Here is an 18676-nt window from a genome sequence, read left to right as displayed (position 1 = left end):
CTGTTTTTTGTCTTGCCCCTGTTGTTCATGTTGGAGAGTTTTCTCAGATTTCAGGGGAAACTCCATCCTTACTCTTGTTGAGGTCAAGGCTGTCAAGAAGACTGGAAACTGACTCTGGTTTGTCCTCTGTTAAGCCTCACATTGGGTGATCTGGTAGAGACCAGGGCATTTCACTGGAAACCTCCCCACCTCCCCCACTGAAGTATCTTTTATTTGGGTACTTCGGTTTCCCTAAAAAATAATCCTCGAATTCAGGGAGCCAGGGTTGATCCTGCTTCATAACTGGCAGACTGAAAGCTGAGAGGCAGAAGCAGAGGGTTGGAGCTGGGGTTTTACTAATGATTCTCTTTTCATTGAGAATTTTACTTCACAGTACCTGGTATTTCCAAGACCAGGCCATTAGCGGCTTGCCATGTCGTGGCTTCAACTTTCCATACAGTGTGATGTGGGAGAAAAAGTCATCTGGTTGTGCTGGGCAGGAAAAGGGATCTAGGGATTAGATTTTCTTTCAGGCCTTCAGCCCATGCTGTTTTCAATCTGGCTCCTATCTCAGACTCCAATGCCGGGGACTTGTCTAGGGAGTCTTTGGCAGAAATGGGTGTTTTTATTGGTAGCTTCTTCTCTTCCATTTTCTTAGTAGAAGACTTGGGTTTTAACTTTCTCCTGGCTAAAAGCATCCATCTGCTTTCCTTTGCTAAAATGTCAGTTTCTCTTCCTTGCTATGAATTTCTGACCTGTTTGCATCCTTACAAGTTTAGGCCTTTATAAAAATCCCTTTACTGATGTTTTAGTAGAATTTCATGGGTGGTGTGGAGCAAAGTTAAACGTATTTATGTGTTCAGCACAACAGTGAGGTCAGTGCTTAAAAAAAGATTTGAATGAAGAAAGCATTTTTGATATGAATTAAAAATGCTCAAAGGTTTGTATACATTATGACATAGGATACTGTTTCCCTGTATTTCTCTGGGGAAAATGAAAATGGTAGAGATGGTTAAGAGAGATCGGAGGATGACTGGGAGAAGGTTATAGGTAAATAGAACTTGAAGTCTGGAGATTGTGTGTGTGTGTGTATGTGTGTGTGTGTAAGGTTGTTATCAGGGGGAAGGAGAACAGGGGCAGAATTGGATACATTGGCTTCATATGAAACAATGACTAACTCAAGGAGCCTTTATGTAGGAGAAGCCTGTTGGTGGACCATACATCCTGCTTCTAAACAGAGATCTGAGGGAGAGAAAGTTCGAATTGGTGATGACCTCATCCTCGTCAGTGTGTCCTCTGAAAGATACCTTGTAAGTACCACCTAACACAAGCGTCTTCCTTTTTTTTAACTTAATTTTATTTATTTTTTTGACAGGCAGAGTGGACAGTGAGAGAGAGAGACAGAGAGAAAGGTCTTCCTTTTTTGCTGTGGGTTCACTCTCCAATGGCCACTGCAGCCTGCGCACCACACTGATCCGAAGCCAGGAGCCAGGTGCTTCTCCTGGTCTCCCATGCAGGTGCAGGGCCCAAGCACTTGGGCCATCCTCCACTGCACTCCTGGGCCATAGCAGAGAGCTGGACTGGAAGAGGGGCAACCGGGACTATAACCCGCAGGCGGAGGATTAGCCTATTGAGACGTGGCGCCAGCCACAGGTGTCTTTCATTTTCACAGTTTTTCCCTTTAGCAAAAGGTGGCCAAGGAGAGCTGAGACACAGCAAGTTGGGTAGGATAAGATGTCTTTAGCTGGATATAGTTGAGAGGTGATTAAATTCTGCCCCCATCCGGTAATCATGATGCCTGGAGTTTAGCTGTAAGTTATCCTTTTGGATTAAGGTGCTGTGTCCAGCAAACTTTGTGAAATTGCCCCAGGCACTATTGACACATTAGCTATGATTTCTGTGCTTTTATCATACTGCTTAGCTGTTGTTCTGTAAAGAGCAAGACAGAAAAAAAAATGGAATAAAGGGAAATCAGCTTAAGAGAGTTTGAGATGTTTCAGTGTGGGGCTTTGCAGAGGTTGGACGTGGCAGGTGAGATTTTGAAGCTGGGGAGGGGCATCAAGTCGTTGGCTGCTGGTGGGGCTGCCTGAAGATTAGAGCAATGTCAAAGATTAGCCTATAAGCTTCTCAACAGTTTCCTTGGAGCCAGCCCTGTCAGCAGGTTTAACTCTGCCTTGTCCAAATGCTGGAGTAACTCTTCCCATCTGAATTTCTTTATCCTACAAAGCATAGACATTTTATGAGTCCGCACTGAGTCAGGGATTCAGCTGAGGACATGAAGTCAACGCTTGCCTGCCACCTCTGCAGCTGTAGCTCTCCTCCCAGAATGAAGTGGCCCGATTTGAAGCTGCTTCTAGACTGGTTAAAGAAATCTCCCACAGGCTATGTAGAAAGAGCAAGAGGACAGTAAGGCTGTTTAATTTGATCTTTGAAATTCTAGGTGAGCTGCTTTTGTAAAGATTGAACCAGCAATTGAAAGACTGTCCCATTTCTGTTTCTGCTACAGCATCTCTCGATATCGAATGGCAACATACAAGTGGATGCCTCCTTTATGCAAACACTCTGGAATGTACATCCTACCTGCTCAGGAAGTAGCATCGAAGAAGGTGTGCTTTATTATAGTCATTCAGCCCTGGGCTTGCCACTCTCTATAGATGTATATACTGACATTTTCTGTTACTTTCCAGCTCCCACCCGCATGTCTACACAGGTAGCAGGATTTTAGTTCAACTGATGTGTTTTTTTTTTTTCTCTCTGATATCAGAATAGATTATTTCCTGTCCTGACTTCCAGTTACATGAACAATTCTAACATTTTTTCCTCCTTTGGAGCCCACTAGTATTTTAACATTGTGTGCAACCAGGACTCAGTTATTATACCTTCTCTCCCTCAGAGTTTTCATTTCCCTTTATAGCTAGTGGTTGCAAATGTACAAACCTCAGTGATGGTATCTTAGAAGAAATTATTTGCCAAGAAGGTGACACTGTTTATATTTCTCCCTAAGCATCTCTTTATGGGGGAAGGACTTCCTTTATAATAAAAGTATATTTGGTCATTTGTTTTCATTTCTATTTAGAGAAGACCATAGTAAGGAAGAATTTTCACAGTATTATATTTTTTTCCTTTGAAATAAGATCATTAAACTTTGTCTCCACATCCTGTTTCTTGGAGGCTGGCAAACTCTATATACCTTGCAAATTACATAATAAAGAACCCTGGCCTTAGCAAACACATAGGTAATGCCACAGCTGGCAGGATAGTCGAATGTCAGTGACCTATAGGTTATTGCATTACATTCTAGCACCTTGTAGCAAAATGAGAATTTTTTAAAAATAATCCTATATCAGCCGTTAGCCCTATTTTTCATCCTGTGTCTAGCAGTTTCACACTAGGAATGCCCTTCTGTGCTATGATGCTTGAAACTAGAAGGGAAAATAAGAGCTGTCAAGGTGATACCCTACCGTCAGAAGGCATCCTAGCTACACCGAGTGTTCGGGAAATGACAGATCCTTAACTCTTTGGGAAACCTCTGGAAAGCTTTTTAAAAGGCAGAATTTGTTTGGCCTTTGCCCTTGATGCCGAAAGTGACCCAAGACCCTAAGTCTGTTGCCATTCTTCTTTGCTGTCGGATTTAGGAAGCTATGGGTTTAAATCTCCCTGAAAAGCTTTGATTCAATCTCCAAGTTTTTTATTTTCACCCTAGGAATAGAATTATTTCTCAAGTGTCAACAGAGGGCTTGTGGAGATTAATTGAGGAGTGTTTGCAAATCATGTCAGAAAGGTTCTTGTGGAGCTGTTGAGTGCCCTTGTTCTGAGAAAGCCTGGTTGGCTCATCACTAGAGTCATCTGGCTCTGTAGAAGATGCCCTTTCAGCACCCACTTCAGCCTTGGAGAGTGTAAGGGATCCTCACCCTTTCCTGAGGATGGCCCCAATATATTTCCATGAAGAAAAGTTGTGAGGCACCAGCACTTGGCATTTTCCTCTGTGTGAGTAGAATATTGATCAAAGGAGCCCAAGAGCCGTAAATGATGAACTGCAAATGGGACGTGGCCATACCATCAAGAAATGAAGAATTTAATCAAGAGCATGATCACTGAGGCTTTTAATTATCTAAATAAATTGGCTGTTAAGAATTTCCCGGCAGTATGTCATGATTTTTAAAATATTTTTAAATAATGTTTATTAGTTTTTTAGAAATGCAGAGAGAGACCAAAACTGACATCTCCAAACTGCTGGTTGGTTCCTCAAATGCCTGCAACAGCCAGGGTTTCCCAGGCTGAAGTCAGCAGCCTGGAACTTCATCTGGGTCTCCTACATGGGCAGCAGGGACCCAGGCACTTGGGCCTTCACCAGCTACCTCCCAGCATGTGTATAAGTAGGAAGCTGGAGTCAAAAATGGAGCCAGAGCTCAAATTCAGTCATTCTTATAAGGGATGCAGGTGTTCCTAGTGGCATCGTACCTACTATGCCAAGTGCTTGCCTCTCACAAGTTGGTATTTTTTTTTTTTTGACAGGCAGAGTGGACAGTGAGAGAGACAGAGAGAAAGGTCTTCCTTTTTTGTCATGGGTTCACCCTCCAATGGCTGCTGCGGCCGGCGCACCACGCTGATCCGAAGCCAGGAGCCAGGTGCTTCTCCTGGATTCCCATGTGGGTGCAGGGCCCAAGCACTTGGGCCATCCTCCACTGCACTTCTGGGCCATAGCAGAGAGCTGGCATGGAAGAGGGGCAACCGGGACAGAATCTGGCACCCTGATCAGGACTAGAACCCAGTGTGCCAGCGCCACAGGCGGAGGATTAGCCTATTGAGCCACAGTGCCGGCCTCACAAGTTGTTTTTAATACAAAAAAAAAAAGAGAGAGAGAGAGAGAGAGAGAGACATGACTAGAAATTACAGTACAATAACATAGAGGGAAACCATTAAAATTTCTCTGAATATTTGAGAAAACTTTCAGAAAAGCTGTCCTTGGCTAGAAAGAAAACAAATGAGCTAGACTATTAGACTGTCAGTATTCAAGATCCACTAACGCATGCTGGCATGACTATTTACTTGTATTCTTTAAAACAGGCATTCAAAATAGTTTAAGACACTACCTCAAGTGATCTAATTATGTGTGTATTTTTTTTCATTTTCAATTCTCTTTATATATAGATCAGTTTAGCATATATTAAGTAAAGATTTCAACAGTTTGCACCCACATAGCAACACAAAGTGAAAAATACTGTTTGAGTACTAGTTATAGCATTAAATCACAATGTACAGCACACTAAGGACAGAGATCCTACATGAGGAGTAAGTGCACAGTGACTCCTGTTGTTGACTTAACAAATTGACACTCTTCACTCTTGTTTATGGCATCAGTAATCACCCTAGGCTCTTATCATGAGTTGCCATAGCTATGGAAGCCTTTTCAGTTCACCGACTCTGATCATATTTAGACAAGGTCGTAGTCAAAGTGGAAGTTCTTTCCTCCCTTCAGAGAAAGGTACCTCCTTCTTTGATGACCTGTTCTTTCCACTGGGATCTCACTCGTGGAGATCTTTCATTTAGGTGGTTTTTTTTTTTTTTTTTTTAAACAGAATGTCTTGGCTTTCCATGCCTGAAATACTCTCATGGGCTTTTCAGCCATATCCGAATGCCTTAAGGGCTGATTCTGAGGCCAGAGTGCTGTTTAGGACATCTGCCATTCTATGAGTCTGCTGTGTATCTCGCTTCCCATGTTGGATCGTTCTCTCCCTTTTTTGTTCTATCAGTTAGTATTTTCAGAAACTAGTCTTGTTTATGTGATCTCTTTGATTCTTAGTCCTATCATTATGATCAGTTGTGAACAGAAATTGATCACTTGGACTAGTGAGATGGCATTGGTACATGCCACCTTGATGGGATCCCCTGGTATGTTTCTAACTCTATCATTTGGGACAAGTCAGCTTGAGCATGTCCCAAATTGTACATCTCTTCCCTCTCTTATTCCCACTCTTATATTTGACAGGGATCACTTTTCAGTTAAGTTTCAACACTTAAGAATAACTGTGTATTAATTACAGAATTAAACCAATAGTATTAAGTAGAACAGACAAAAAAATACTAAGAGGGATAACGTATTAAGTTGTTCATCAACAGTCAGGGCAAGGGCTGATCAAGTCACCATTTCTCGTAGTGTCCATTTCACTTTAACAGGTTTCCTTTTTGGTGCTCAGATAGTTGTCACCGATCAGGGAGAACATAAGATATTTGTCCCTTTGGGACTGGCTTATTTCACTCAGCATAATGTTTTCCAGATTCCTCCATTTTGTTGCAAATGACTGGATTTCATTGGTTTTTTTTTAACTGCTGTATAGTATTCTATAGAGTACATATCCCATAATTTCTTTATCCAGTCTACTGTTGATGGGCATTTAGGTTGGTTCCAGGTCTTAGCTATTGTGAATTGGGCTGCAATAAACATTAAGGTGCAGACAGCTTTTTTGTTTGCCAATTTAATTTCCTTTGGGTAAATTCCAAGGAGTGGTATGGCTGGTAGGATTATATTCAGGTTTCTGAGGAATCTCCAGACTGACTTCCATAGTGGCTTAACCAGTTTGCATTTAAATCCTGATGCAGACACTGAGCATACTGTTAAATCCATATGTCTCCCAAGAACAGAATCACCTGGAGTGTTTTTTAATTCAGAGGAAAGAAAAATCCCACCTCTTCATATAAAGCAAGCTCATCAGAGGTCTCTGTCCTGCTACTAGGTTCTTTGAATGAAGGCTCAGATTTTATTTGAAGGTCATCATGTCTTTGAAGTTCAATGTTTCCTTCCCACCTTTGAACTCCACTACTATTGAGATTCTTGTTCTTGTTCTGAAAGCTAAATGATCATTGACAGTAGCACCTACACTTGTCCACTCAGGGTAGATGGAGAGTAATTCTGCTTTCCCCTTTGGGCTACAGGGGTAGCACCCTGGTTTTATCTATGTGCGTGATAAAGCTATTGAAAGCTAGCTTCACCTAAGACAGCTCTGAAGAACAAGTTTGCTATCTCACTTGCCAGCATCTTCATTCTTTCCCATGACTATGATTGGATTTGGATTTTGCTGCGGAATATACATAGCAAGATTGCAGGAACTTACTGAGGAATTTGGTGTTAGATATATTTACATCGTAAACAATTAGAAAATCCTTATCTCCCTAACAATAGAGACTTAACTTTCCTTTTGACTTTTAGTGATACCAGTCAACACTATTTTCATCTTGCCTTTTGACAGTAGACTTACTCATATCTGAAATCCTGTTTAACTTTCAGTGCTAGAACTGTTTTGGCTTTCTGGTCTTCTCTGCCTAAGGCTTGAATTCATGGAATCTGTAATGTCCCAAGTGCATCTCGCTTGGTATTTTCCATGACTGTCTCATATTTATATGAATTTATCCTTTTAAAACATGGTGTTCTCCTTACTAAAATTCCCATAGTTTATGCCAGAATATAATTCTTTTATAGGATACCTACTTGGTGGGCACGTGGTACGTCTTTTCCATGGCCATGATGAGTGTCTGACAATACCATCAACAGACCAGAATGATTCCCAGCACAGGTAAGCCAGTAGCGTCATCCTAGTTGTCTCCCAGTTGAGTTGCACTCAAAAGTTTACCTTTGTGTTTGGCCACAGATGTATTCTGTACTGTCAGTCGATTGCCAGCCTTCTTTCAGCTTGGGTTCTGGTTTGCCCACAAGTAGAGCTATGCACATGTCTTTCTTTTAGACAAGCATATCTACAATATTTCCCAATTCCTTTGTTTTCTTTGGCTGTTCCTAAACCAAAGGAGTTGCTAGTAGCACTAATTGTAGACTGAAGCATTCATTTTAGAGATGGAAATCGGGCTAATCGGTTCAGACTTTGGTGAATCTGCACACTGACAGACATTATTCACTAGGTTTTTCAAAGGCAGAGAGCATCTCCATTCTCATTTCATGTGCTCAATAATTAAAGTGGGGTTTATTGATGTGTTGTCCGCTTACTAGCAAATAACACTGGAGAAAGAATGCATTAGCATCCATCAGCAACCGGGTTTAGCAGGGGTACTGCTGAGGGTGATTTTTATTTGGTCTTGAAGTTGAACTCTCAACAGATGTTTGTCAACTGTTCAAAACTATGAAATGGAAGGTATTAATATAGATCTAATATAGATCTTAAATTCATACTAAAGAGTCCCTTTGGTGTTCTGTTTATCACCAAAGGAACAGTTCATAAGAATCTTGGACCTAGAACTATAAAAATATGATATTTTTAAAAAATCTAACCTTAGGTTCAAATTCGGTTGAATTTGAGACAATAGTGAATTTGCTGTGGTAATAATGTGTGTGTGTGTGTGTGTGTGTGTGTGTGTAGTTCCTACAGGAATCTTGTTAACTACATTTCTTTTACATAGAAAACACAGCTGACTTGGAGATCATCTAGGTCAGGTCCCTGCCAGAGGCCAAAGTCTGCCTGATTTCAGACGGGAGCCTGGGACTCAGAGCTGCTGATTCTCTATCAGTGCTCACTACTGGGTCCTGTACTGAAGGATTCAGGAAGCAGTGTGCCTGAGTGTATTATGGTCCATCTTACAATACTGACACCTTACAGATCTGAGTTTCTTCCTAGTTGCTATGTCCTCCAAATATCCTTTTGTGGGAACCCTATGTGACCCAGAATCCTGCCCAGGACACATAAAGCATGAACCTGTGTGAGGTGCTGTGACAGATTCACTCATTGCCTCCTGGCACTTGTCCAGTGGTTGACAGTTACCTCTGAATAGAGATGTTAGACTGACCGGGTTTGCTTGGATTAAGGATTCCCTGCCTGATGGCATGTGATGCCATGTGCTCTTATTCAGTTGCAGTTTCTTTTCCTTTTTTTTTTTTTAAGATGAAATTGTGCAACAGGCCATGTACTATATCTTTACTATCTTTTTTCACTGCATCAAATGAAAGGTTTGCAGGTGAATGAAAATCTGAAGCTTCATGTTCTACAAGGGCACCTCAGGAATTTCATAGAACACAGAATTAACTATAACTTTGTTTAGGTGCAAAAAGTCAAAACCCATGCTTACCAAGAGTCTTCAAGAAAAGTTTGTGGAAAAAGTTTCAAATTTTTTTGTAACAAAACTAAACATCTTTAAATTCCTTATACTCTGAAGAATAGGAATTTAGAAAAAGTGAGTTCTCTGACATGTTAAAATGAGCCAAATCAGAAGCAGCCTGTCCAAAAAGAAACAGTACTACTTTGAGAGGCTTACCATTGCTGGATATTCTCGTCAAGTGATTCCACAAGAAATGAGGTAGTGGAGTGAAGGGAGTAGATGGAGAGGAGTTCCCATGCCAAGGTGAGGACACATGCGAGCATCACTGAATCCAACGGAGGCAGCCTTCCCTTGCCTGGGGATGTTGTAGTCTCAAATTTTTGTTCTGGAAAAAGTGAAACTTACCAATAAGTGTAAGAAGGCTTTTATACTTTTGCTTCATGAGGAAGTTTGGAGGGCTTGAGAGTGAAGGAAATAAGTAGCTATTCAGTACATCAGTGTATCCGGACATGAATTTTTAAATCAACTGGTCTGTCAATCAAAGCAGGGTGCCCTGTTGTGATTTGAGGTCTAGGTGAGGTGAGAGGCAAACCTCATCATTGTATTCTATTGTCAGGTAAATCCTGAGAATTGGTCAGGATGATCAAATAACACAGAATCTGGGGGAGCATGTGGGACTAGGAAATGGAGAACATGCTAGGGGCCAGTGCTGTGATGAAGCGGGTTAAAGCCCAGGCCTACAGTGCCTGCATCCCATATGGGCGCTGGTTCAAGTCCTGGCTGCTCCACTTCCAATTCAGCTCCCTGCTAGTGCACCTGGGAAAGCAGTGGAGGATGGCCCAAGTATTTGGGCCCCTGCACCCCTGTGAGAGACCTAGAAGAATCTCAAGGCTCCTGGCTTCGGATCAGCTCAGCTCCTGCCATTGTGGCATTTGGGGTGTGAGCTAGTGGATGGAAGACCGTTATGGCCCTACCTCTATTCTGTCTTTCAAATAAAATAAATCTTTAAAAAAATGTAAATAACATGCTAAGAGTTCACACTAAGGTTTGCAGGTTGTCCACTTCCATGGTGCTGACTCTCCCTTGCAAATCATCTTTATTCTATGCAGAGCCTGACAAAAACCAGGCTAGATGGAGAGTCCCAGAATGAGGCCCATGATTCTAAACTCTGATCCTTGTCTCTGCCTCTGGCTTGTCAGACACCCTAGGATAAGTCACTTAACCTGTCGAAGCTCAGGCTGAGCTGTCAGCCAAGCTTTCAAAAGCATCTCAGCTCACCACCCACTCTGTACCTCTCCTTGAAATTGTTTTAGAGAACAGGAATAGGTTGTTTCAACCTTGATAACCTTGTAAGATTAAACAGAGCAAGTCACCAAGTGCTTCAGATGGAAGAAATCAACCTTTAGGAATCCTTCAGATGTCAGAGGCAGAGAGCCACCTAGTGCTAGCTCTGGTTTTGTCTTACCTGTGACCTAGGATGAATCAATTTCCTCTCCACCTGAGGAACCCTTGCAGCCCTCACTGAAGGGGGACATGCATCAGTGAAATTGCCAGAAGGCCATCCTGAGTGGCCAGCAGGTAATGACCTGCTTTGTTCCAGGCCTTTTGCAGAAACTTCTGGAACGTCACAACCCTGGCATTATGTAAAATGTTTCTTTCCTGATATTTACTGAGTCTTTCCTGATGTTTACTAAGTATTTCCTGCTAATGTGATCTGGAAAATGCTTAGAAATGCCCCTTCTAACCCCCTTCCCAGAGATAATCATGATTAATGTATCAGTATATTTCTGTGCCACCAGTATGTTTTTCTACATATCTTTATAAATGTTTGTCTATATATGAACAAAATTTGGAAAAAACCTACAATATGTAGTAGTTGGTACATCCATGAACATCTTTGTGAACATTGGGTCACACAGCTAACAAATTCACACTCAGACTTCTCTGATTTCAAAGCCCGTATTTTGAACCAATTCATAATTATTCTCTAGAGATTAAAAAAAGTTGTGAGGGAACTTCAAAAGCATTATGAAAAAATGAAATTAAAAGCTAAGTTTATTTTGATACAAGAAAATTTAAATCCATACACAGATTTTAAATAATACACATTTTTCATGAACTTCTTAAAATATTTATTTAAGAGCTAGAGTCACAGAGGGAGAAGACAGAAAGAGTCACAGAGATGGAGAGACACAAAGGTCTTCCACTTGCTGGTGCACTCCCCAAATGTCCACAGTGGCCGGAGCTGGAGCCAGGAGTTTCCCCTTGGTCTCCCAAACAGGAACAGGGCCCAAGCACTTGGGCCATCTTCCACTGCTTTCCCAGGCCATCAGCAGAGAGCTGGATCAGAAGAGGAGCAGCTGGGACATGAGCCAGTGCCCATATGGGATGGCAGAGGCTTAGCCTACTAAGCCACAGCGCTGGCCCTTTCATGAACTTTTTAAAGACTCCTTGTTTACATTGCTTCTCAACTTTATTGATTGTCTATTGTCTCCAAAATCTTCATCAAGAGTCTTCTGGGACTGAAGTGATTCTGCTGTGATGCATACAAATCCTCTAGGGCAGACATAGGGCTTTAAATCGGTGAATGTAAATATGGTTAAGTGATCAGTCTTGAGCAAAGATTACAATATTCTCAATACAGGGCTGGATTTCGTGTACCAAATACTCTGAGGACCACTGTTCTTGAGACCTGCAGTATAACAATTGGTTTAATTCCAGAGGACCTGGAATTTGAAAACCTGGGACAGACTGAGAAACTATTCCAGGTCAAAGGAAACAGACATGACTGCAATGTGCAGTGTAGAAAACTGAAGGAGAAATTAAGTGAAAGCCAAACAAGATCTTGAGTTGATCTGGTAATGATGCCCAAAGCTTGGTGTCTCAGTTTTGACAAATAATCTACATTAATGCAAGGTGATGACATTAGGGGAAACTGAGTCAAATTATATAGGAGCTCTCTGCACAGTCTTTGCAACAGTGTTGTCAATATAAAACTATTCCTAAGTGAACACTTCATTTATAAACACATTTTTTAAAAGGAGGCAATAGTACAGTAATAAAATCATGAACACTACAATGACTGAGCCCACAGCTTTGTTCCAAGTTTCCTAGAACAGTGGAAATGAGTTCACACTGCATTGAATTTGTGTGACAAAAACATTTTTGTAAAAGACCTAAACTACTCCAAGGAACTTAACCTAAAAGAATCAGGGCATTCTGTTTGGTGATGCAACATGTACAACTGGGTATGAGTGAAAGGGGTGTGTGCTTGCCCTCTTTTCATTGTGCATCTGATAATCCATGAGTGTCCATCACAAATAAGTGATAAGCAATCCTCCCCCATTGCACTGCTTATATCCTGCTAAGAGGGTGAGGTTGGGGAACTATGCCTCCTTTTGGCTGTCTTTGTGTTTTGTTGACTCCCCAAGAGCTTAAACAGCAAGACTGTAGCAACTTCTGCAGGGAGCTGTTCCTCCCTGCCAGTGCTGATTTCCAACTTTGCTCACAGGAGGATATTCTACGAAGCTGGGGGAGCTGGGACCCGAGCCAGGTCTCTATGGAGAGTGGAACCCCTTCGGATAAGGTAATGGAGGGACTGAGAGGTTCTTATTACAAAATTACTTTCTTTACTAGTAGTGTTTTCTCTCCTAAATTTTTATTTTGCTCCATCACTGACAAACTCAAAATCCTTGGTTTAGATATAAGTTCTGAAATTTCTGTGATTTTGGTTTTAAAGAACACACACACACACACACACACACACACAAACAGGTGAGGGGTTTCCACGCCCACTGTTTTAACTCCAAGACTAGACAACTCTGCTGCCCTTATAGTAACTGAGTTACAAAGCACAAGCTTGGACATGGCTGTGAAAGCTGTCAAAGTTCCTCTCCCATTTGTTTTCTCCACCAGATTCCCTGGAACTCAGTTAAGTCTTCTCTCTCCTCTCAGCTGTTTTGTTAGCTACAGTGGAAAGTTAGGTTTCAGTGACAGCCAGGAAGGTAGTCCACATAGGATAAGGATGCTGAAAGCTCTACTAGAGATATAGCTGGGAAGAAAGCAGCATTTACCAGAACTCTTGAGTGACAGTATTGTGCCTGGGTGGAGGGAACAGGAGGCTGAGGCTCTGCAGCCATGGGTTGGGGTAAGAATGGTGAAAATGCGGCTTGCTGAATTTCAGACTACTGAAAGCAGTGAAAGACAAGACCTTTATTTTGCTGAATGGGTTTGTCAGGTAGGCTGGAGCTGAACTGCTTGTGATGAGAGAGGAGGGTGAAGTGTGGTCATCAGTTTTCTTTCTCTGCCTTTCCCTCTCACTCTCTGGTCTGTCCCTGAGTGCACATTTCAAGTAAAAGTTTATCTCATGAGGGATAGATGCTTCTAGGGGTGTCTTCAAGCTAATTCATGGGGGTACCCAGAGAAGATGTTTCAACATACATACACATACAAAATGCATACAAATTTTTTTACTGAGAAACCGTAGCCTGCTGTTTTAAGGAGCATTTGGTGTAAGGAGGACTCACTTGTTATGAGGCATTTACATTCTGTTTCCACTCCCATTAAAAATCTGACAGTTCCGTATCTTAATGGACTCTTTAAAAGATCAAAATAAGCGTGTTGATACAGTTTGAGTTATGATTGTTCTTTTCCCCAGAGACCTAAACGTGAAAAGATTAGTCTTCTATCAATGTGGTTTGGATTCATTGGTGCTCCAAACAGTTGAATCAAGTAGATAGTGATTTTAGAATTTGATGCATAGATCCCTCAAACATCTTATTATAAATTGAAGATAAAATATGAGCTACTGTATATTCAGTGGGTAATTTCTCCCCAAAAAACCTGTTGTTGAATTCTAATATTTTTTTTGACAGGCAGAGTTAGACAATGAGAGAGACAGAGACAGAAAGAAAGGTCTTCCTTCTGTTGGTTCACCCCCCAAATGGCCACTACGGCTGGTGCACTGCAGCTGGCATTATGCCGATCTGAAGCCAGGAGCCAGGTGTTTATCCTGGTCTCCCATGCGGGTGCAGGACCCAAACACTTGGGCATCCTCCACTGCCTTCCCGGGCCACAGCAGAGAGCTGGACTGGAAGAGGAGCAACCGGGACAGAATCCTGTGCCCCAACCAGGACTAGAAGCTGGGGTACCAGCACCACAGATGGAGGATTAGCCTAGTGAGCTGCAGCGCTGGCCGAATACTAATATTTTGACATAGGACCAGGACAAGATTGATGTTTAACATGATATCATGCTTATCTCACTATTCCTACATGTTTTACTTTTTCTCACATGATTTATCTCCTTGTAATACAACACAACACTTTCTGGATTTTATGCTTGTTTATCATCTCTCTCCCTAGCAAATGTGAGTTGCACAGAGTTTGTCCCACAGCTCATTTTTCCTGAGGATGGGACTCATTGTAGTAGTGAAATGTTTGAGTTCAGATGACACGTTTGGAAATGCTTTGCTCTCCCCTAAACTGGGTTTCAATTAAAAGGCAAGCTCCCAGCCGGCGCCACAGCTCAATGGGCTAATCCTCTGCCTGCAGCGCCAGCACACTGGGTTCTAGTCCTGGTCGGGGCGCCGGATTCTGTCCCGGTCACTCATCTTCCTGTCCAGCTCTCTGCTGTGGCCTGGGAGGGCAGTGGAGGATGGCCCAAGTGTTTGGGCCCTGCACCCACTTGGGAGACCAGGAGGAAGCACCTGGCTTCTGGCTTCAGATCAGCGCAGCGCGCCGGCTGTGGTGGCCATTGGGGGGTGAACCAACGGAAAAGGAAGACCTTTCCCTCTGTCTGTCTCTCTCACTGTCCACTCTGCCTTTCCAAAAAATAAAAAAAGGCAAGCTCCCTTCTGTCTTGTGGTCCTTTGCATCAAGACCCTTCAGTAGAGTGAGGGGAAATTGGAAACTTGTGATTTCTGGTTGTGCTAAGTCATTGACATGCCCTCAGGTTCACATTGCTTGTTGCTATTCTTATGAGGGGTCAAAAGAGAGCATGATGGTGCATTGTAGGCAGACATGAAATCCAAGGGCAAGGCAGGAGATGGGTACATTATCCCTTAAGGATGAGGCTTGGCCTGTGTAAGAAGTCACAGGTAAATATTGAAAAGGACTTCTTTTCATATAATTACCATTTCTTGTCTGTTTCACCTGACCAGCTGGAGTGGCAGTAACATCAGATGGGGCCAGGCCTTCCGACTCCGGCATCTCACCACAGGCCACTATCTAGCCTTGACAGAGGACCAAGGCCTCCTGCTGCAAGACCGGGGAAAAGCAGACACCAAGTCCACAGCCTTCTCTTTCCGGCCATCAAAGGTAAGGTGCAATGAAGCGGGCTTTGACCCTGTTCTAAAAGTGAAAGTTCTGAAACCTCTGGGTAGAACTATGACTGAAAGGAAAGTAGGCTGGAACAAAGTGAAATTGGAAACTAGACCCATAATAAACACTTTCTTTTTATTTTGAAAAGAGTTCATGGAGGAGCATGTACCTTGGATGAAGGTTGAAAGACTGGGTAAGAGTGGAAAGCCCTAGAAAAACCAGGTCTCACAGAAACAGACATTGTTATGGAGAAACTAATGGAAAACATTGTTTAATATGTTCTAAGTTTAGTAGCTGCCAAGTTACATGTTTCACTGTCTGTTGTTAGGCAATGCTATCATAGAGCTATGAATTGAATTTCAGAGCCATTTCATTTAAATCAGTGAAGTGATTTCCTCGAGAAAAATCTAGAGGAGACATAATTCTGTACATGCCATCATCTCGATACTGTCTTATTGAAAGTGACTTATGGGCCAGCGCCACAGCTCAATAGGCTAATCCTCTACCTGCGGCGCCAGCACACCAGGTTCTAGTCCCGGTCAGGGCGCTGGATTCTGTCCCGGTTGCCCCTCTTCCAGGCCAGCTCTCTGCTGTGGCCCAGGAAGGCAGTGGAGGATGGCCCAAGTGCTTGGGCCCTGCACCCCATGGGAGACCAGGAGAAGCGCCTGGCTCCTGCCTTCGGATCAGTGCGGTGCACCGGCAGCAGCAGCCATTGGAGGGTGAACCAACAGCAAAAGGAAGACCTTTCTCTCTCTCTCTCTCTCTCTCTCACTGTCCACTCTGCCTGTCAAAAAAAAAAAAAAGCGACTTACACTGTCTTCATTCTTTTCCATGCTATCTCTATTTCTCAAATCGCTTAGCTTTCTCTTCTACATCCCTAATCTTAATCAAGAATGGATTCTGTGGTAGGTAAGCTAACCCGAAGTGAACGGCTTTGCCATTTGATGTGTCTGTAGACACTTTTTTTTGGGGGGGGAGGGGACTACATACTTAATGTGCAGCCAGGTTTTGACTGTGCATAACTCAGAGCTGGATCTGGTTGAGTGGCCATGACTGCATGCTGCACTAACTTCGGATGGACAGCTGGATGCTCTGTTGCTTTGTGATTGTTCTGGAAGGATCATCCAAGCATTGAGAGGCTCTGGACAGATACACGTACAGTTACCAGGAAGTCTGTACTTTCTAGGAGGACAGCTCAACATTTCCTCTGGGGGTTTCATCTCCAGTTTCATTCTTCTTTGTTCTTTTCCAGAAATAGTTCTTGATGTGTGTTTTCAAGTAGATTTCAGTAGAGGGTTATTGACGATTCTGTTTGTGTAAGACTTGGTATGAAGCTGACAGCCGAATTTTCTATGGGCCATTTCTGCTTCCAAATGCATTAGCATAGAGCAGTCTTTCAGAAGAGGCTCAGAATCCTTTATTCCCTTTTTATTCTATGATCTTTTTAGGCAGAGAAACTCTAGCATCTATTTTTTTTTCTCCCTCAAGTTGCCATACATTAGAATTAGGCTTTTAGTGCACCTATGTTCAACTGTAAACATCTTTCTGTATCTCCACAAATGCCTCTCAGACATCACCTTGCATCTGTTTCCCTTCCAAGAGAACACTGGCTCCTTGGTTTCATCTTGGTTTTCTGAGCACATGTCCTTCAAGTCATCATCGTTTCTTTCTGAATTTCCCAGCATACAAGGAACTTTTAAATTCAAATTTGTTAACTGTTTAACAAACATTTCGACCTCCAGGAAGTAGGTTAGGGTGGTAAAACTTGGTAAAAGAATCAAAGAAACAGTTCAGCAAAGTTGTAAGACCAGAGATGGGAACAATCATATTCTTCCCTGAGAGATAATTGGGTTGTAGAGTGAGGGGTGCCAGCGAGTTGGGGTGGGGTGGGAAGTGGAAAGCCAGAAATGATTCCTCTTGGATAATGGCCAAGTAAGCACCTTCCTAAGAATGCCGAATTGCCCTTTCTCTTATCATTTTTTAAAGGTTGTTTTATTTATTTGAAAGAGATAAAGATATCTTCTATCCACTGGTTCACTCCCCAGATGGCCACAAAGGACAGGTGGGCCAGGCCAGGACCAGAAACCAGGAGCCAGGAGCTTCTTCTGGGTCTCCTATGTGGGTGCAAGGACTCAAGTACTTGGGCCATCTTATGCTGCTTTCCTAGGTGCATTAGCAGGGAGCTGGATCAGAAGTGGAGCAGCTGCTATGCATGAACCACATACCCCCACCCTTTTTTCTAATCTGAGCACTCTACCCCTTTCTTATTGGCCTACTTGACATGTGCTTCCCTGGGGGAGAACAGTGACCACAGGGCCTTAACCATTTCTGAAAGGGGCTTCTCTTACAGCAGAGGAGCCTGGCAGTCTTCCAGGCAGCTGGCAGGATCTTATTCCAAGGGGATTCTTCCACTGCATTCCCTTTTTTGGCTCAGCCTCCTAGAGCGTGGCTCATCGTTGTGCCATGGTCTCTGGGGACAGCCAGAAAACCTCAGAGCACAATGGAGTTCTTACAACACTCCTTTCACTTGGCACTACTCTAGACTCCAAATACATATTACGTTCAAAAGGACTACTGCTTATCTTCCCAACTCACTGTTCCATGCACACAGAGGCAAGCAGATGATGGCTGGAAAGTCATCACGGTACCATGGGGACCACCAGCATAGCAGAACTGGAGGTAAAAGTCATCCATGAGTCACACTGCGCACTTGGCAGTGTGGTTACATTTTTTTGGAGTCACTCTGTTAGAGGCTTTAAATAACTCTCAGGGCACTACCATTCATCCCAGCTACCTTCATTGCCATTTAAAAAGAACCAAAATTAAAATTACCTAGGCTCCATGGTAGGTAGAGATACGACTGTGTTCCTCCCTGAAACTGGGGCTTCCCTGGGAGCTTGTGTGAGCAGGGGATTTGAGCATCTTAGGCTGTGAAGCTACACAACGAGAGACAAGTCTTGGGGGCAGGGGGACGGGGAACACGTGACTCCACCAAACACAATATCCACTTAGCTGTGGGAGAAGAACACTGGAGATGCCCTCATTTTTCTGGTTCCTTAGGGGCCTCCATAATAAACATATTCGCACCTTGCTGGGTGCAGTTGATCCTCCTTAAATGCATTCACGTGTGTTTCCCTTCTGGGTGGCAGGGTGGTCTCCAGCAGAGGTTTGGCACCCTATTTTCCTCTGCTTTTCAACAATGTTGGGTCATTGAGTCTTCTTGCTGCTCCTGCCTGTTATAGACATTATGTGAGAGTGACACAGAAGAGAGCATGCAGTAGCCTGAGACAGAGCTGGGTGATGGCACATGAGTTGAGTGGATTCACTAGGAAGGCAAA

General features: G+C 43.0%; 1 protein-coding gene across 7 annotated transcripts in view; it reads left to right on the top strand.

Annotated features, from left to right (window-relative positions):
- Positions 1–18676, top strand: part of RYR3 (ryanodine receptor 3) — a 598353-nt gene that overhangs the window by 262402 nt on the left and 317275 nt on the right. For all 7 annotated transcript variants that reach the window (XM_070053266.1, XM_070053265.1, XM_070053267.1 and 4 more), the window contains 5 exon segments: positions 1177–1289; positions 2486–2585; positions 7457–7550; positions 12530–12604; positions 15179–15335. In XM_070053266.1, coding sequence (XP_069909367.1) covers positions 1177–1289; positions 2486–2585; positions 7457–7550; positions 12530–12604; positions 15179–15335 — 539 coding nt within the window.

The sequence above is a fragment of the Oryctolagus cuniculus genome, chromosome 12, assembly GCF_964237555.1.
Source record: "Oryctolagus cuniculus chromosome 12, mOryCun1.1, whole genome shotgun sequence".
In the NCBI taxonomy this organism is placed as follows: Eukaryota; Metazoa; Chordata; class Mammalia; order Lagomorpha; family Leporidae; genus Oryctolagus; species Oryctolagus cuniculus.
The sequence above is the reverse complement of the archived record's forward strand: the minus strand, read 5'-3'. Positions and strand labels throughout refer to the sequence as shown.